At 36.5% G+C, this 21,089-nt stretch overlaps 1 protein-coding gene across 1 annotated transcript in view; it reads left to right on the forward strand.

Annotated features, from left to right (window-relative positions):
• Window positions 1-21,089, forward strand: part of SLC2A13 (solute carrier family 2 member 13) — a 450,793-nt gene that overhangs the window by 64,231 nt on the left and 365,473 nt on the right. The window contains exon 2 of the mRNA XM_061205134.1: window positions 18,956-19,115. Within this exon, the coding sequence (XP_061061117.1) occupies window positions 18,956-19,115 (160 nt within the window). The remainder of the gene's footprint in view (window positions 1-18,955; window positions 19,116-21,089) is intronic.

The following is a 21,089-nucleotide window of genomic DNA, read 5'->3' on the forward strand; positions in this document are numbered from 1 at the left end:
ACTTAATCAAGGAGGTAAAAGACCTATATGCTGAAAACTATAAAACATTGTTCTTTTGGTTTTTTTAAAAATTTTATTTATTTTTTTGGCTGCCTTGGGTCTTCATTGCTGTACACAGGCTTCATCTAGTTGCAGTGAGTGGGAGCTACTGTTCGTTGTGGTGCACAGGCTTCTCATTGTGGTGGCTTCTCTTGTTGCAGAGCATGGGTTATAGGCATGTGGGCTTCAGTAGTTGCAGCACGTGGACTCAGTAGTTGTGGTGCTTGGGCTCAGTAGTTGTGGCTCAAGGGCTCTAGAGCGCAGGCTCAGTAGTTGTGGTGCACAGGCTTAGTTGCTCTGTGGCATGTGGGATCTTCCCAAAGCAGGGATCGAACCCATGTCCCCTGCATTGGCAGGTGGACTCCTAACCACTGCACCACCAGGGAAGTCCCTAAAACATTGTTAAAGGGAATTGAAGATGATTCAAAAAAATGGAAAGATATTTTTGATTGGAAGAATTAATGTTGTTAAAATGGACATACTACCCAAAAGCAATCTACAGTTTTATGTGATCCCTGTGAAAATACACATTACATTTTTCACAGAACTAAACAAATAATCTTAAAATTTATGTGGAACCACAAAAGATCCAGAATTGCCGAAGCAATCCTTAGGAAAAAGCACAAAGCAGGAGGCATAACTCTTCCAGACTTCAGACAATACTACAAGGCTACAGTAATCAAAACAGCATGGTATTGGCACAAAAACAGACATATAGATTGGTGAAACAGAATATAGATCCCAGAAATAAACCCACACACCTACAGTCAGTTAATCTACAACAAAGAAGGCAAGAATATACAATGGAGAAAAGACAGTGTCTTTAGCAAGTGGTGTTGGGAAACCTGGACAGCTATGAGTGCTTTAATGAAATTAGAACACTCACTCACACCATATACAAAAATAAACTCAAAATGTTTCAAAGACCTAAATATAAGACATGACACCATAAAACTCCTAGAAGAGAACAGAGACAGAACATCCTGGCACATAAATCATAGCAGTATTTTCTTGGATAACTCTCCCAAGGCAAAAGAAATAAAAGCAAAATAAACAAATGGGAACTAATTAAATGAAAAGCTTTTGCACAGTGAAGGAAACAATCAACAAAACAAAAAAAGACAAAGTACGAAATGGGAGAAAATATTTGCAAATGATGCAACTGACAAAGGGTTAATATTCAAAATAAACAGCTCATACAACTCAATATCAAAAAAAGAATCAATCCTATTAAAATATAGGCAGAAGATCTCAATAGTAGTTTTTTCCAAAGAAGACATACAGATGGCCAACAGGCACATGAAAAGATGTCAACATTACTAATTATTAGAAAAATTCAAGTCAAAACCACAGTGAGGTATCACTGTGGAACCAGAAGGCTATCATGAAAATGTCTACAAATAATAAATGGTGGAGATGATGCTGAAAAAATGGAACCCCTCATGCACTGTTAGTGGGGATGTAAATTGGTACAGCCACTATGGAGAACAGTGTGGAGGTTCCTTAAAAACCTAAAAATAGAGTTACCACATGGTCCTGTAATCCCACTCCTGGGCATATATTGGAGAAAACTATAATTCTAAAAGGTAGATGCACTCCAATGTTCATAGCAGCACTATTTACAATAGCCAGTACATGAAAACAACCCAAGTGCCCATCAACAGACGATTGGTTTAAGAAGTGATAAATGGGTGTATATGTATACACACACAAATATGCATACACATATATGTAGTGGAATATTACTCAGCCATAAAAAAGACTGGAATATTGCCATCTGCATTAACGTGGATGGACTTAACAAATATCATACTAAGTGTAGTAGTTAGAGAAAACAAATAGTATATGATTATCACTTATATGTGGGATATAAAAAATAATACAAATGAATCTGTGTAGAAAACAAAAAGTGACTCACAGACATAGAAAACAAACTTATGGTTTTCAAAGAGGAAAGGGAGGGAGGCAGATAAATTAGCAGTAAGTTAACAGATATTAAACTACTATACTTAAAATATATATATATATATATATATATATATATATATATATATATATATATACTACTATACTTAAAATAGATAAGCAGCAATGATTTACTGCGTAGCATAGGGAACTATATGAATTTCTTGTGATAATGTATAATGGAAAATAATCTGAAAAATATATATATAACTGAATCACTTTGTTGTACACCTGAAACTTACACAATATTGTAAATCAACTATAATTCTCTAAAAACATATTCATTCTTCCAGTCCATGAGCACAGAATATCTGTCCATTTATTTGCATCATCTTCATTTTATTTCATCAGTATTTTATATTTATCAGTGTAGAGCTCTTTCACCTCCCAGGTTAAATTTATTCTTAGGTATTTTATGCTTTTTGATGCAATTTTAAATGAGATTGTTTTCTTAATTCTCTTTCTGATAATTCATTATTAGTCTGTAGAAATGCAACAGATTTCTGTATATTGATTTTGTATCCTGCAGTTTTACTGAATTCATTTATTAGTTCACAGTTTTCTTGGTGGAGTCTTTAAGGATTTTCTATATATCGTACTGTGTCATTTACAAATAGTGACTGCTTTACTTGTTCCTTTCCAATTTGGATGCCTTTTATTTTTTATTTTATTTTTAATTTTTTACTTCTTTTGCCTAATTGCTGTGGCTAGGAATTCCAATACTATTTTGAATGAAAGTGGAGAGAGGGAGCATCCTTGTCTTGTTCCTGATCTTAGATTTTTTTTTTTTTTGCTGTGCTGTGCAACTTGTGGGATCTCAGTTCCCCAACCAGGGATTGAACCCAGGCCACAGCAGTGAAAGCCTGGAATCCTAACCAATAGGCCACCAGGGAACTCCCCCTGATCTTAGATTAAAAGCTGTCAGCTTTTTATTATTGCGTATGTATTTTGTGGGCTTTTCATATATGGTCTTTATTATGTTGAGGTACGTTTCCTCTGTATTCAGTTTGGAGGGAATTTTTATCATTAATGGCTCTTGAATTTTATCAAAAGCTTTCTGCATGTATTGAGATGATTATATGATTTGTATCCTTCATTTTGTTAATATGGTGTATCATGTTGTTGATTTGTGGATATTTAACCATCCTTGCATCCCTGGGATAAATCCCACTTGATCACGATGTATGATCCTTTTTTTTAATATATAAATTTATTTATTTATTTATTTGTATTCATTTATTTTTGGCTGCATTGGGTCTTCGTTGCTGTGTGCGGGCTTTCTCTAGTTGTGACGAGCAGGGGCTACTCTTCGTTGCAGTGCACGGGCTTCTCATTGCAGTGGCTTCTCTTGTGCGGAGCACGGGCTGTAGGTGCACAGGCTTCAGTAGTGTGACACGTGGGCTTCAATAGTTGTGGCTCACGGGCTCCAGAGCACAGGCTCAGCAGTTGTGGCACACGGGCTTAGTTATTCCACAGCATGTGGGATTTTCCTAAACCAGGGCTCAAACCCATGTCCCCTGCATTGGCAGGTGGATTCTTAACCACTGCGCCACCAGGGAAGTCCCTGATCCTTTTAATGTATTGTCGAATTTGGCTTGCTAATGTTTTGTGGAGGTTTTTTGCCTCTATGTTTTTCTGGGATATTAGCCTCTGATTTCAGTGTACATATGTATTTTACTAATACATGTTCATTGTATGTACTTATTACATATATATACTTATTATATGTATTTTTTTTGTAGTATTTTTACATTGTTTTGGTATCAGGGTACTACTGGGCTTGTAAAATGAATTTGAAGTGTTCCTTTCTCTTCTGTTTTTGTAAGAGTTTGAGAAGGACAGGTATTAATTCTTTCACGTTTGGTAGAATTCACCAGTGAAGCCATCTGGTCATGGTCTTTGTAGGGAGTTTTTAAATTACTGATTCAATCTCATTACCAGTAATCTGTCTCTTCACATTTTCTATTTCTCCATGATCCAGTCTTAGAAGATCGTGTGTTTCTAGGAATTTACCAAATTCTTCTATGTTGTACAGTTTATTGGCATATAATTTTGTGTGGTTTCTTATGATCTGTTTCATTTCTGTGGTATCAGTTGAAAGGTTTCTTCTTTTATTTCTGATTTTATTTATTTGAATAAAAAATAAAAAAATTATTTTTTTCTTGCTTACTCTAGCTAAAGGTTTGTCAATTTTGTTTATCTTTTTAAAGAATCAGCTGTTGGTTTCATTGATTTTTTTCTGTTGTCTTCTATTTCTGATCTCTGATCTTTGTTATTTCCTTCCATCTACTCTCTTTGGGCTGTGTTTATTCTTTTCCTAGTTCCATTAGGTGTAAGGCTAGGTTGTTTATTTAAAATTTTTCTTGTTTTTTGAAGTAGGCATTTATTACTCTGAAATTCCCTCTTAGAAATGCTTTTGCTGAATCCCATAAGTTTTGATATGTTATATTTTTATTTTTCTTTGTTACAGGTATTTTTTTATTTCACTTTCGATTTCTTTGTTAACCCATTGGTTGTTTAGTAGTGTATTGTTTAGTCTCTACATATTTGTGACTCTTTCATTTTCTTTTTGTATTTGATTAGTAGTTTCATACCACTTTGGTTGTAAAAGTACTTGATATGATTTCAGTCTCCTTAAATTTGTTTAGATTTGTTTGTGGCCTTACATATGATCTGTCCTGGAGAATGTTTCATTTGCACTTGAGAAAAATGTGAATTTTGTTGCCTTTTTATGGAATGTTCTGTATGTACCTGTATACCTTGGACTAGGCCATGTAGTCCAAGGTGTCCTTTAAGGCCAATATAGTCTTACTGATTTTCTTTCTGGATGTAGGTGGGTTATTAAATCCCCCCAGTATTATTGTGTTACTGTCTATTACTTCCTTTAGGTGTGTGAATATTGCTTTATATATTTAGTTGCTCCTTTTTTGGGTACATAAATATTTACAAATGTGATATTCTCTTGTTGAAATGACCACTTTATCAATATTTAATGTCCTTCTTAATCTTTTATTACAGTCTTTGTTTTAAAATCTTTTTTGTGTGATATAAGTATAGTTACCCCAGGTTTATTTTGGTTTCCACTTTCATGGAATATCTTTTACCATCCTTTCAATTCTAATCTATGTCTGTCCTTACATCTGAAGTGAATCTCTTATAGGCAGTATACATATGAATCTTGCTTTTTTTTTTTAATCCATTCAGTCACTCTGTCTTTTCATTGTAACCTGTAGTCCATTTCCATTTAAAGTAATTATTGATAGGTGTGCTTATTTCCATTTTCTGAATTGTTTTGGCTGTTTTGTACTTCCTGTTTCTTTTTTCTTCTTTTGTTCTTTCTTTGTGGTTTGATGACTTTCCTTAGGGGGATGCTTAGATTCCTTTCTCATTATCTTTTGTGTATCAACTACAGGTTTTTGCTTGGTGGTTACCATGAGCCTTACATATAACAATTTATATTTAGAACAGTCTATTTTATGTGGATGACAACTTAACTTTTAATGCATTCTAAAGCTCTACATTTTTACTCTCCCTCACACATTTTATTTTTGATGTCACATTTTACATCTCTTTATATTTTGTATCCCTTCCTAATTATTGTAGTTACAGTTATTTTACTACTTTTGTTTTTTAACCTTTATATTAGTTTCATAGGTGATATATATGCTACCTTTACTGTATAGTTACCTTTACTAGTGAGACTCATACTTTCATATGTTTCTTGTTACTAATTAGTGCCCTTTCTTTTCAGCTTAAAAAAGCCTTTTTAACGTTTCTTGTTAAGGCCATTTTAGTGGTGATGAACTTTTTTTAGCTTTTGCTTATCTGGAAAACTCTCTATCTCTCCTCCAATTATGAATGATAACTTTGGCAGTTTGAGAATTCTTGGTTGGAAGTTTTTCTCTTTCATCACTTTGGATGTATCATGCCACTCCCTTCTGGCCTGCAAAGTTTCTGCTGAAAAATCTGCTGATAGTCTTATGGAGTTTCTCTTACATGTAACAAGTTGTTTTTCTCTTGCTGCTTTTAAGATTCTCTCCTTGTTGTTAACTTTTAACATTTTAAAATTATAACATGCTGTGTTTTGTGTCTCTTTTGGTTTATCTTATTTGGTAGTCTCTGAGCTTTCTGAATCTGGTTGTCTATTTTTTTCGTGAAGTTAGGGAAGTTTTCAGGCATTATTTGTTCAATGAAGTTTTCTGCTCCTTTCTCTCCTCTCCTTCTGTGACTCCTATAATGTGAATGTTAGTTCACTTGATGTTGTCTTGTAAGTCCCTTAATTTCATTTTTAAAAATTCTTTCCTCATTTTTCTGCTCTGTCTGGGTGAGTTCCATTGCTCTATCTTCCAACTCACTGATTCATTCTTCTACTTCATCCAGTCTGCTATTGAACCCCTCTAGTGTATTTTTCAGTTCAGCTATTGTTTTCCTCATCTCTGTTAGTTCTGTTTGGTACTTTCTGATGTTTTCTGTCTTTGTTAAAATTGTCACTGTGTTCATCCATTGTTTTCCCAAGTTAGGTGAGCAATTTTGTGACCATTACTTTTTAACTCTTTATCAGGTCAATTACTTATCTCCATTTCATTAAGGTTTTGTTTTTTTTTTTTAATGAGGTTTTATGTTATTCTCTCTGGAAACATATTATTCAGTTTCTTTCTTTTCTTTTTTTTTTTTCTTTTTGCTTCACTCTCTGTGTTGGTTTCTGTGTATTAAATGAAGCAACTACCTCTCTCAGTCTTGAATACAGTATTTGTCCTTGTATAGGAGATGAACCTTATTTATCATTCATCCCTGCTGTAGCTCTTGGTTGTTTTTCAAACCTTTGTGATTGTCCAAGCAGCCTATTTTATTTTTAGTAGCTCCTGGTAATTGAGGGTGTGCCAAGACCAGTCAGTGTCCCAAAGGGGAAGATCTCAATCAGCATCTAGATTCAGGTTGATTGGGAGGCAGATGCTCAGGCCATGGCTTTTAAAGAGTGCAAATATATAGTCATGTGGGTCTGCAAGTTTAAGCTCTGAGGGTGATCTGGCAGTGTCACCTGGGTAGCAGTCACAAAAATCAGGGCTTCAGACCAGTGTACTAACTCCTTTCTGGGAGATATTGATGAGCTTAGTGAGGCAGAGGTGGAGTACAGAAATGTTGGTCCCCATTCTACTATCCCTGAGCATACCTCCATAGCTTCTAGTTGTGTGCCAAGGCTGAAGCCTGCCCCTATGGCTGAACCTCCATGACTAGCAAGGAGGCTTCTTTCACCGAAAGACTAAGGGTGTGTTTTAGTCTGCTATCTCTGTTGTGCTCTGGGGGTGGTAGCCTGCCAAGTATTGTCTTTCTGATTGTTTCAGTCCTGTGGGACCTAGGAACATAAGCCCTCCTGGCCACCAGAGCCAGGTGATCAAGGGGTATCTTGTAGGCAGCAGCCATAAAAACCAAGGCACCAGTCATAAAAAAAGGGGAACCAGATATGCATAAGAGCTCCCCTTGGACAGATTCTGGTGCTCTGGAGTGCTGCAGAGGGAGAATGTGGAGTTAGTAACCTCCCTCCAAGGTCTCAGGAAAGGTTTATAGTCAGACCTTAGATGTGTGTTTAGTTAGAAGCCTACCCCTCATGTTGCTGCTGTGGTGGCACGGTAATAGTCCTCTTTCACAGAAAGGTGAGCTCTTGAGTCTGTTGCCTCTTCCTGTGCCCTGGGGGTGGGAGCTGTTTAAGACCTCTTTCTATGTTGGTTACAGTTCTGTGGGACCTGCGAGCTAAGCCCCACTGGCCACCAGAGCCAGGTGTCATAGGTGTGTTTGTTCCCTGGCTGCAGCCACACAAATCAGGGTGTCAGACAAGTGCATAAGCTCCTTTCTGTAAGATGCTGCTGAGCTGGAGTGAGAGAGAAGGAGAGTGCAAAGATTGCATTCACCAGCCTTTGTTCACTGACAGCCCCTCTGTAGGCCCTATAAGTGTGCCAAACCAGAAACCAGCCCCTCAGGCCAAAGCTCCTGGACAGGCAGCTAGGCTTATTTCTGAGAAAGATTAGGGTGTGTTTTAGCCTGCTATCTGTGCAGGGCACTGAGAGTGGCAGTCTGCCAAGAACTGTCTCTCCGATTGTTACAATCCCAGGGGACCAAGGGACAAAAGCCCACTGGCCTCCAGAGCCAGGCGCTTCAGGAAATCAAGGGGCATCCCCTGGGTGGCAGCTGCAAAAAACAGGTCACGGGTGAAAACAGGCTCCAGATACGTGTAGAAGTTTCCCTTTGGGAAATACTGGAGCTCTGGAGCATGGCAGAGGGGGAATGCAAAGATGGCAGCTGCTGAGAAAAAGAAAACAATGGAAAATAAAAGAAACAAAAGAAAAAGAAAAAGATGGTACCCACTGGCTTTAGCAAGGTAGATGAGAGTGTGCAAGATGGCACCCACTGGCTGGAGCATAAAGATGGCACCCGGGGGAAAGGGAAAATAAAGTGTTGTGGTGGGGAGATGGTGCCTGCCAGGTTTAGCAAGGCAGAGAGAGAGCAGGACGATGGCGCCCACTAGCCTGCATATCCATAGAGTATACCAGGAGGCCCCTGCCCCTCAGACCAACACTTTATTTAAAAGTCGAAAATGAGTCTCTTTCATATAGTCTGGTCACTTTTCAGAGGGCTGCTTCTCCACTGGGACCTGGGTGGATGCGTCTGTGCACTGGCCCTTTAGGAGCCATTCCTCAGTTCATCCCAGCCTCATTGGTCTCATGGGTGTGAGTCCTACTGGTCTTCAAAGCTAGATGTTTTGGGGGCTCATCTCTCAGGGGCCCATCTTAAAAGTTGGGGTGCTGGATGTTGTTTGCCTCTCATTTGCCTGATGTGAAGTGGTTGCTCTGCCGGTGTTTAGGTTTTTTTTCAGAGGCAATTGTTCCATAAATAGCTGTAGATTTGGTGTGTCTGTGAGAAGAGGTGAGTTCAGAATCTTCTTAGGTTGCCATCTTGAACTGGAACTTATGCTTTCCGTTCTTGGAGAACATCTCAAATTGATGTTCCACACTGGTTCAAATTTCACACATATTTATCTCTATTATTTACCGCCTCCAATATGGTGTTTACTTCTGTAATTATTTATATATTCTGCTATTAAATTTTTAGCATTCTTGCAACCCTTCTGTACCCTACCCATTTCCCTGTTTAATTCTATTCTGTTGTCTTTTTACTTAAACCAGTTCCCTCCTCCTGGCTCTCTTCCTGCATTTTAGGTAAGGCCCAACCCCATATTGAAGAACAGCTTAAACATTTTTTGAAGGGTGTGTTCATTTATTATTTTGCTACTTTAATATTTTCTTTAATAGTTCTTCTATTTTACTCCTCAACCCTTTATATCTATTGGATGAATATTTCTATAGGTAACTTCTAGCCCTGAGCTTATCTTACTCTGTATATATTTCTTATGTATTTTATCTGTTCCTATTCAATTACAGTCTATATGCAGGCGATTCACAGACTTTTAGCTCCAGTTTAGGTCCACATTGTTGTTGTCCTTAGAACATTTACCTCTAGATGTCACATAGAGCTAAATATGACAAAGCACCACTTACTTTGCTGTCTGCTAAATTCATTGCCTTGATGAAAAGGTATTGATTTCTTATTAACCTTTGTGCATTCCATTTGTCAGGTGTAAAAACATACTGCTTCTGCTTTTGCAGCATTTCATACAGCTCTCTTTCTCTTATAACCTCGAAACTCTATTGTAAGAAATTTCTTGCATATCTAGTAATTTCTATATTTGCTATCTCTCCCCATAAAGAAATTTTTTCCTTCTCTGTTATTTTCCTTCCTTGGTTACATCTGTGTGTTCCAGGAACACTTCTTTTTTCACCTTATCTGAATGCTGGAATGTTATACTGTTACTTAAAATGATTTTGTACTATTAGGGTACTAAACCAGTATCAAGAGTGTTGTATATGGCTACATAGGGATGTGTTTTGTTTGGCTGTTTTCATTGGCCTATAGTGTATTGTACCTTAGTTGTTATGTAAGCAGCTTTATACCTTATATCTTATGCTCAGTCAGCTTCTATATTTATGGTACCTGCCTAGCTTATGTAAGAAGTTTGAAACTCCTTAATGGAAAAGAATAGTTAGAATGAAAATATTTGCAGTATAATGAGTTAAAGTTACCTTTAAAGACTTATGGAAAAAATACTGCAAGTTATAACCAAATTTTAATAGTGGTTATCTACGGGTGCTGTGCTTAAAGGGGATTTTTAATTACCTTACTTCTTACTTGTAGTTTCCAAATTTTCCCTAATAAATAATATATTTAGTATAAAACCAATCTATTAAGACTAACTTAAAAGGATATGGTTTTGTGTATGCATCCCATAGTATTAAGCGACAACCGTTAAGCCCAGGTCTGTGCTTGACACGTAGACCAATTATAGTTCAGAAGATACATGAGATATGAACATTCCATTAAAGGGCTTGTAGTCCTGCTTTGAGAAACAATGTGATACAGGCTCTACTGAGATGTTACCAGTAAAAAAGGAAATTGGCAGATCAATAGAATATTCTCAAGTAATAAAAAAGGAAGAGGCCATTTACGTTGTGAGAGACTTTACTGAGTTGAAATGATGGTGATATGTTTGTAATGCCTTGTTAGGAGGTTTTTAACACTGTAGAACATGAACTCTGCTAGTTATCCCCATAGATAGAATCTTTCTCATAACCTGGCTCTTCTGTTACAGGCACTTGGTGTTGTATATATTTTCATCACTTTGGGGCTTACTGCTCTTTGAAGTTGCCCAGCAGTTTTTATGTGCCGTAATCCTTATTGTTCAAAAAAGAAACAAAAACAAAAACTGGATTCTAAGGTGTTAATAATCTGGTAAATGTAGATACTTGATTATTTAGAAGAATGCAGACATACCAGTCCTGGGCAGGACAGCCAAACTGAAACAACTACAGTGAGGGATACTGTTTGTTTGGACAGATTATTTTTATTAAAATTTTTTCTTTAGAGATCATAGAGCAATAATTTACAAAATGAAATTAGGACCTCATAATCATTCTTGTTCAAGAAGCATTATTATTAAAAGGTAGCTTCATGTGCTTCTAAGAAGCTAATTAGTTGCTGCCTGGCTTATCATGCTGAGAGGCTGCTATGATTCATGGGAATTTACCCATCGCAACAGGATTTTCTAATGCTATTTGGTTATGAAATTATTTATACTTCTGACTCAGGGCTTTAAAAGGGCTTCCAGCAGATTTTGAAAGCCAACTTTTGAGCTCAAGAGCATTTTGTGCCATTTATGGTGAATCAGCTTGGCAGTATGAGAATGTGTGAATTGGGTTGAGCTGTAGTACCTGAGGTACAGTTTTCTGGTGAGGCTCCTCAAGCTAAACATGATAATGAGTTTTCCTTGATGTAGACCTCTTTATTTTGTTAGAAATCAAACTTTTAAAAATTATTCAGAAACAATACCAACACAGGTTTTTGTGGTTGTATTTACTCTAATAAGCTATTAACAAGAACTTGTACCACTACATTGTTTATGTTAATTTCAATTCATGAGTTTAGTATGGATAATTAAGAATTTGTTCTTTCTTTATGAGATATTTATTTTATTTAATTAGTGATTTGAATAGGGCAGAAATCAAAAGCTCTTTATAGAATACTCCTAAGCTTTAAATATCATTAATTACATCCATTTGTGAAGCACTTAGTTCTTAATTTGCAGGATCTCATACAATATTACTTAACTGTCCTTCATAAGAATAGTGAGCTTTGTTGTTTCCCCAAAGTGGAATGGAGATTTTGGGTTGTCATAGCCTTAATGTTGAAGGTTTTCCCAGAGTAGACATCATGTTTAGAAATCCACAAGTGATGGCTTGCCAGGTTGTTTTATTGACAGCAAAGTGAGTTAACAGGGCCTGTGCTTAACATATGCATATTGGACAAATGTGAGTAGTGAACACAGAGCCTACTACTACTCTTCCTGATCATCGGCATTCTTTTATATTTCTCCATTTTCATAAGGCAGTTTTATGAAAGGAGACTTTAAACTTGTCTAGCTTGAAATTATACAGTTAATCACATTCAGTTCTCATTTTTCTTACTAATTCATCTGAGCTCTTTAACATGACACCTGCTGGCAGTAAGTCACATAGCAGGTAGTAGGAGCAGGGAAGAGATCAGACTCTTCTGCCGCTCAAAGTGCATATGTGCTCACTAAGGTAATAGGGCCAAAAATAAAATGTTCCTGAGAAATTTCCAAAGGGTCACATTTGAAACAGAGGCACGGCAGTCCGTCTTCCAGTGACACGTTACAAAGATTAGGGGATGTGAGTCTATGAGATCCACTTTGATGTTAACTTGCTATGGGACTTTCTGAAAGCTTCTTATTGTCTGCCTCTGAGGCTGGGGTTCTTTACCTTTCCTAAGGGGATAGTGAATGATACCTGTCCCACCTACCTATTGAAAGGATGACTTTACATGAAATACAAAATGGTAACATAAAAAGATTGTAGAAAATAACATAGTATTCAAGGGTAAGGTAGATGCTTGCTGGTCACTTCTTTTCTTTCTTCCTTCTTAAATATTGGAATTTTTCGGGACTCAGTTCTAGGCATTCTTCTCGGGTTCCATTTCTGGGAAATCTCATCCTTCCCATGGTTTCCGTTATATGTACCATCCACACAGAACCATCTTTTGAGCTCCAGGTATTTGTATAACTCCCAGGCTCCACTGGGCCCAGTCCAGTCTCAGTTTGGAATTGCATTTAAAGAAATACAGTCCAGCAACTAAAAGTAATTAAATAGTAATACTACTCCTTACTTGAGTCTCGAAGAATATAATAGCATGGAGGTTATAATTCAGCAATATTTAAAAAAATCTTTTATCCACTCCCGCCCCCAGTCAAACCTCAGTCAGTCCCTGTGTTATGGGCTCCCATTTTTCCATACTGAGCCTGAGACTCTCACTCACAACTCCCTGCAGTCTTTTTTCATTTGAACTTCTCACAAACCAGATCTTTGGCCCATGTTTTCTTCTCTATCCTTTTTTGCCTAGCATGATAACAGCCCAAGAACTAGGCGGCAAACACCAGATTCTCCCTTGAGGATGAGAGAGGAAGAAAAGGTTAGTTAATGTGGCAAAGGCTCTTATTTGGGTAGGAGAAAAGAGGGGGCTGGGAACATTTACATGTAAATAATTTATGTTCCCAGCGTACTTGTGGAGTGTTCTACTTGTTCTCTACTTGTATATTTCACAGAGCACCTCTGACTCAGCCTGTCTAAAACTTGACCTTACTATCTTCCACACAAATTTGCTTCTCCTCTAATATCTTCACACAAAGTATCTATCGTGCTTCTAGTTGCTTATTCCGGACATCTGAACGTCATCCTCAAATTTTTCCTCTCCTTCACAGTTCCATTCACGTTCTCTTCAGCCTCGATACTGAATACATACTTCTAGAGTCTCTCCATTTTACTTCTGATATCTCTCCATATCTACTGCTGCCAGTGAACTCCTTGTTCCCCGGCAATACGTTTTCCGTACTCCAACCAGAATGATCCTTTAAAAACATGAATCTGATCATGCCTTTTCCTCCTTTACACTGTTCAAAGGTTTCTGAGTACCAAGCCCTTAATTATGGCCTCTAAGATCCTGTATACTCTGGTTGGTCTCTGCTTATGTCTCTAAAAATAGTCCCTTCCTCAACAGGATGCATTTCTTCCTGCCTCAAGGCCTTTGTCTAAGCTGGTCTGGTTGTCTAAAGTATCTTTCACCCTCCTCACCCTCCACCCTGCCCCCCAACTTCCTCATCCAAGGTTTCTCTGACTCCTCAGGCTGGGCCCAGTCTCTTTGATGAGACCCATTGCACTTGAAATCTAATTACTTGTTCCCACACATTTTGCACAGTAGATCCTAAGCTCCACGAGGGATGAAGTGCTCTCTCCTGTAGCACTTCATCCCACGTGGTTAGCACAGTGCCCAGCTCAGATCAAGTATTAGTTGAACACTTGCTGATTAAAGGATACTTCTTCCATGATTTGGGCTTTGTCTGTCTCTCATCTCCATACATATTCTGCTTCACACTCTATTTACCCCTGAGAAAATGTGATTTCATATTTTTTAAGCTCATGCTCTTCTTTGCAGAATTGTCTTCCCAGTCCTTCCTAGCTACCACATAATCATTGTCAGCACCTCAAAATAGAAACCAGTGTGTAGCTGCACTGTGTCCCTTACCATGGTATTCTGAAATTATTTGATTGCATGTTTTTGTGAGTAGGGCCGTATGTGGCTTCCTTTATAGCAGGAGCAGTATTTTTGTTTACTTCTCATCTTGATAATCCCAGCACCTAACAAGGTCACACTGAATCAAAAAAGTTGGCATACTCATAAGTAGAGGTATTGTAATAATAAAAATAACTGCTGACATTATTATTTTCTGTATGCTAGGCACAATTTTAAGTTCTTTCACGCTACTAACTCATTGCATCATCTCAACTCCTATGAAGGAGTTACTTTTATTCTTCCAATTTATAAATGAACTAGAGACCTAGAAAGGTTAAATAAGTTGTCCAGACTTAACCAGCTGGTAAGTGGCAAGGCTGGAATTTAAACCCACTGTTTCCGGAGCCTACCCCCCTCTGTGGGACAGTCACTGTAGTCATAGCGCTTTCAAAATTGAGTTCTGGAATCTTTGTCTGATTCAAATTCTGTTTCTACTTACTGGTATGACCTGGGGTAAGGTCCTTCTCTGTAAAGTGGGGATAATTATATGTCCTTTATAGGGATGTTCTGACGATTAAATAGTCAGTCCATCTGTAATATCTAATAGGATGTAGGCAATTGTAACAGCATTAAGTCAGTGTGAGCACTTGGACAGATCTTTTGGGATTCTTTCCAACTCTAAATCCAGTGAGTCTTTTTATAGTTTTTTAGTCTTTTCCATTTGCCATTTACTTTTCAATGTTCTGGTATTTATTTTTAATAATCAACATTTATAAGGGCCTGAGGACATCTCTGCATTTGCTATCAAGTAAAATCTAAGGGCTTTGTGAAAAGCTTGTGCTGCCTAAAACTACAGTGCTGATTTCCCATGCTCAAGTTCCCTGCTAGATGGCTGAGTAAAGATCTCTGGCTAAAGAGAGCAACTGAATTACAGCCAGACCAAAGCAGAAAAAGAAATCTAATCAGTTACTGTTATCTGATTTTGAAAGTTTATTGAGATGTTCTAATCATAAAAGAACTAAAAAGAGTATACAGTTAACAGGTCAACATTTGCAGCTAATGTTTCCTCTTTCCAAGTTAAATGAAAGTCGATTTAGAATAGTCTGTGCTATTAAATTGATTAGCAGTCAGATGGAAACTTTCAGCAGTTTAGGTGATGATTCAATTATAACGACTATTCATAGTTTGTCTACTAACATTTGCTTATTATTTTATGAAACTCATAAAATCATATGATTTTTTTCACCATCACCATATACCGACAAGCACTACAGTAGCAAATAACATTGGTAGAAAATACAGAGTATATAGTTCTGAGACTTAATGGTCTGACTTGTGTGCAAACTCAATAAATGCTTACCAGTAGTTTTACAACAATACAGTGAATATTCCAGAAGTAGATATATGTACTATTTAAATAAATCTTCTTGATCTGTTTATTTGTTCTGCCTTTGAACAAAACAAATAAATAACAAAAAAATGTTTAAAATAGATGAAATTGGAGATGATTGTGGCATCAGGAAGGAATTTAGTTCACAGAATAAATACCATGAAGTCCAAAACACTTGGTAGAAGTGTGCCTCTCTGACTTCTACATAAAAAGGGAGATAAAAGACGGCTATGTGATTTATAGTGCCCATAAACAAACACAAGTCAGTTATTGAGAAACACAACTATTGCAGCTGCTGAGACTAGAGAGGAGTTTCTCCTTTGTCGGAATGTGGTAAATGGTAAATGGCAACTTTTCAGCCCTTGTACAGAAAACACAGCCACCGGATTTCTTAGTGCTGATACCTTCAATAGCAGCAGGCTATTTTTTGACATCGTAAAGATCAATTCATTAAAAACAATTCTACATGGGTCTATTATGCAACCCATTGATGTTCTTGCTTAAACTGGGTATCTGTTTATAGTATCTACAAATATAAAAAGATTAAATTACTTTAGATAATCCTTAATTTTTTTCACTATGCTTTTGCTGACTGTTGATTAGATGTTAGATTTATGTTAAATAACCAGACATATCTGGAAATTGGAAGTGCCACTGGGAAGTGAGCTAGATATGGCCAGCAGGGCAAAGATTTTCTCTTAAGAAATAATTTAGGATTGGCTCAAAGTTGTATACCATAGAACTATAGTTTTTTAAATATGTGGTGAGCATCAGGATCACCTGGAGGATTTTTAAAAGACAGGCTCATCTCCTGCCTCTGTAGTTTTCTACTTAATAGGTTTGGGTGGGAGAGGTGAATGCATCTTCATTTTATTTTTATTTATTTATTTATTTATTTATAAAACATCTTTATTGGAGTATAATTGCTTTACAATGGTGTGCTACTTTCTGCTGCATAACAAAATGAATCAGCTATACATATACATATATCCCCATATCTCTTCCCTCTTGCGTCTCCCTCCCACCCTCCCTATCCCACCCATCTAGGTGGACACAAAGCACCAAGCTGATCTCCCTGTGCTATTCAGCTGCTTCCCACTAGCGATCTATTTTACATTTGTATATAATATAATTTGTAGTACATATATGTCCATGTCACTCTCTCACTTCATCCCAGCTTACCCTTCACCCTCCCCGTGTCCTCAAGTCCATTCTCTATGTCTGTGTCTTTATTCCTGTCCTGCCCCTAGCTTCTTCAGAACGATTTTTTATTTTTAGATTCCATATATATGTGTTAGCATATGGTATTTGTTTTTCTCTTTCTGACTTACTTGATTCTGTATAACAGTCTCTATGTCCATCCACCTCACTGCAAATAACTCAATTTTGTTTCTTTTTATGGCTAAGTAGTATTCCATTGTATATATGTGCCACATCTTCTTTATCCATTCATCTGTCGATTGACACTTAGGTTGCTTCCATGTCCTGGCTATTGTAAATAGTGCTGCAATGAACATTGTGGTAAATGACTCTCTTTCAGTTACGGTTTTCTCAGGGCATATGCCCAGTAGTGGGATTGCTGGGTCGTATGGTAGTTCTATTTTTAGTTTTTTAAGGAAACTGCATACTGTTCTCCATAGTGGCTGTATCAATTTACATTCCCACCAACAGTGCAAAAGGGTTCCCTTTTTGCCACACCCTCTCCAGCATTTATTGTTTGTAGATTTTTTGATGATGGCCATTCTGACCGGTGTGAGGTGATACCTCATTGTAGTTTTGATTGGCATTTCTCTAATGATTACTGATGTTGAGCATCCTTTCACGTGTTTGTTGGCAATCTGTATATCTTCCTTGGAGAAATGTCTATTTAGGTCTTCTGCCCATTTTTGGATTGGGTTGTTTGTTTTTTTGATATTGAGCTGCATGAGCTGCTTGTATATTTTGGAGATTAATCCTTTGTCAGTTGCTTCATTTGCAAATATTTTCTCCCATTCTGAGGGTTGTCTTTTCATCTTGTTTACGGTTTCCTTTGCTGTGCAAAAGTTTTTAAGTTTCATTAGGTCCCATTTGTTTATTTTTGTTTTTATTTCCATTTCTTTAGGAGGTGGGTCAAAAAGGATCTTGCTGTGATTTATGTCATAGAGTGTTCTGCCTATGTTTTCCTCTAAGAGTTTTATAGTGTCTGGCCTTACATTTAGGTCTTTAACCCATTTTGAGTTTATTTTTGTGTATGGTGTTAAGGAGTGTTCTAATTTCATTGTTTTACATGTAGCTGTCCAGTTTTCCCAGCACCACTTATTGAAGAGGCTGTCTTTTCTCCATTGTATACTCTTGCCTCCTTTATCAAAGATAAGGTGACCATATGTGCGTGGGTTTATCTCTGGGCTTTCTGTCTTGTTCCATTGATCTATATTTGTGTTTTTGTGCCAGTACCATACTGTGTTGATTACTGTAGCTTTGTAGTATAGTCTGAAGTCAGGGAGCCTGATTCCTCCAGCTCTGTTTTTCTTTCTCAAGATTGCTTTGTCCATTTGGGGTCTTTTGTGTTTCCATACAAATTGTGAAATTTTTTGTTCTAGTTCTGTGAAAAATGCCAGTGGTAGTTTGATAGGGATTGCATTGAATCTGTAGCATCTTCATTTTTAAAAAAAGCCACACAAGTGATTCTAGTGATCAGTGAAGTTTGAGAATTATAGATTATGCTGTATTAATTTTATACAGAAACAAGTTTAAAGCAGATGTAACCAAATACACATTATCCACAAAACCATCTATTTTATGGTTAAGATCATCTGTTTTTGAAGACTGTAAATTCCCAAGGTACTATCCGTTGTAAGCTGTTTCTGAAATGTACATCTAGCCAGTTGAGTAAGGTGATTTAATGTATAGACATCTAATTAGTAAACCAGTTAAGAGTTTTGGTGTGTCTACTGGAAATGATGACTTTGAATAGTTAATATGTATTTGGGGATAATTTTTTATTCTCACCATTGTCTGATTACATTTCCATATGGACCAACAATATTTCAATAATTATATTCTATCTAGAGAGCATTTTCCTATTTTTAGTCTTCAAAAAGTTACAAAGCATACTGACATGCATTCTAAAGTTATCTGAGATCTCTAGGGGTACTTTCATTCGTAGGCTTTCAAGTGATAATATGAAAAATGATGCTCGGAGATTGTTATCTCACATCTTATCTGCAGTAGTCACTACTTATAAACAAAATCTTTGAATATGTGGTAAACCTTTTTTTAAAGTAGAAAACTAAGCCCGTATATGTGTGTGTATGTCTTAATCTGTCTTAATATCTATGACAACAGAAATCTTGAATAAATGTCTAATGTTTACCTTTTATTGTTCCTTTATAGGCATTGCTTCTATGACAGTGCCAGTGTACATCGCTGAGGTCTCACCCCCCAATTTAAGAGGTCGATTAGTCACCATTAATACCCTCTTCATCACGGGAGGGCAGTTCTTTGCAAGTGTTGTTGATGGAGCCTTCAGTTATCTCCAGAAAGATGGATGGAGGTCTGTAAATAGTTCTTACATTTAATTTTCAAATGAATTATGACTATTTAGGGGATGGAAGAAAAATTGAGAAATGATAGAAAAAAATATAGGGTATTTTGAATCATTATAGCTAATTTATATGATGGCATTCAGCAAAATCGAAAGTGGACAAGAAGCTGATATTTATTTTAATGATAGACAAGGAACCTATCATTAAGAATTGATATTTACAGGGTGTTTTAGCATTTATGTGACATTGCTCACAGTGTGTGTAATATTTTGCAATATTTGTTTAAAATGAATGCAGCAATAAATATGCATGGAGTTTTTGAATTGTATCAGTGACTGACAAGCTGTTTATGAACTGCAGATATAACTAACATCCTTTTTGGATTTAGGTAGCTACATTCTAATCTGAATGAAAGAAAACTCAGTCTTTAAAGGTACAGGTTTAGTTATATGAAAAGATGTTATATATGTAAAACTTAAAATACACAAATTATGATCATTATTTGGCTTACTTTGAATCAAAAGAGATGAGAAAAATGTTTTAAAAACTGCTTTAAAATATTTTCAAACCTAATATTGTAAAACAAACTGATCTTATGTTAAAGCTTAAAGATATTGTGGGCTCTGGATTTTGATATACTTCATGGTATTCAAAACAACAGTTTCATGTAACCCTTCCAGGGTTTTAAATTTTAATAAAATTTCCCTATACTCTGTATAGGTGCTGGAGATAAAATATTCCACAAGACAGACTCTGGTGTGTTAGCATGGTGCTTAAAGTATCGAAGTTAATTCTTAACAGCTGAAGAAAAAGGATTTGCTGCTATGTGGATGTAGGGAATTAAACTTATGTATGCAAGTAGCACAATAAATCGAAGCTATTGAAGACTTAGACTGATGAAGTTTTGTTAAAAGTCATGTGAGAAAACTCAGTGAAGGCAGTTAGGGTGTATGTTTGTCAGGACCATTAAAGAGAGGACACATTTCTTTAAAACATTAGCTGTGTCTGCACATGTTGCTAAACCACTTTCTACCTCTGAAGGAATGAATCTCCGAAAAAGTGAGAAATTACTGAAAAATTGAAGAGGCAACAACTTCATCTTTCTTTTCCACTCTGTAGAAGAACAGAAGGAGGGAGATGATAACTTGTTACAAGCATAACCTGATATTTTGAGTTTTTCCTGGAAGCTCAATGGAAGTCAGTTAATCTTTCAGCCCCACATAGCTTTAAGATCTAAATTATCTATTTACATTTTGTTAAGGAATTTTATTAATGTAACCAATATAGAAATATATATCTGCTTTTATTAAAAATCTGTTTTTAAGTGAAAACATATAAATTACATAAGTCATGTTTTTAATCCAAGTATCACAATTTATTTTTATTTATGTATTTATTTTATTAATTTTAAAAATTAAGCAATTTATTTAAACTAAAAAGAGAGTTTACCCATTTCCCCCATCCCCCACCCACCACTTCTGGAAACCCCTAGTCTGTTCTCTGTATATATGAGCTTGGGGTTTTGTTTATTTGCTTTTTTATTTTGCTTTTTTTTGTTAGATTCCACATATAAGAAAGCTCATACAGTGTTTGTCTTTATCTGTCTGTCTTATTTCACATAGCATAGTGCCCTCGAGGTCCATCCATGTTGTCGCAAATGGCAAGATTTCACTCTTTTTCTGACTGAATAATATTCCATTGTGTGTATATATACCACATTTTCTTTATCAATTCCGCCATCAGTGTTGGACAATTAGGTTGTTTCCAAATCTTGGCTATTGTAAATAATGCTGCAATGAACATGGTAATACAGATATACATATCTTTTTGAATTAGTGTTTTCATTTTCTTCAGATAAATATGCAGAAGTAGAATTGCTGGATCTTATGGTAGTTCTATTTTTAATTTTTTGAGGAACCTCCATACTGTTTTCCACAGTGGCTGCACCATTTTACAATTCCACCAACAATGCACAAGGGTTC

Source organism: Eubalaena glacialis, chromosome 11 (genome assembly GCF_028564815.1).
Source record: "Eubalaena glacialis isolate mEubGla1 chromosome 11, mEubGla1.1.hap2.+ XY, whole genome shotgun sequence".
In the NCBI taxonomy this organism is placed as follows: domain Eukaryota; kingdom Metazoa; phylum Chordata; class Mammalia; order Artiodactyla; family Balaenidae; genus Eubalaena; species Eubalaena glacialis.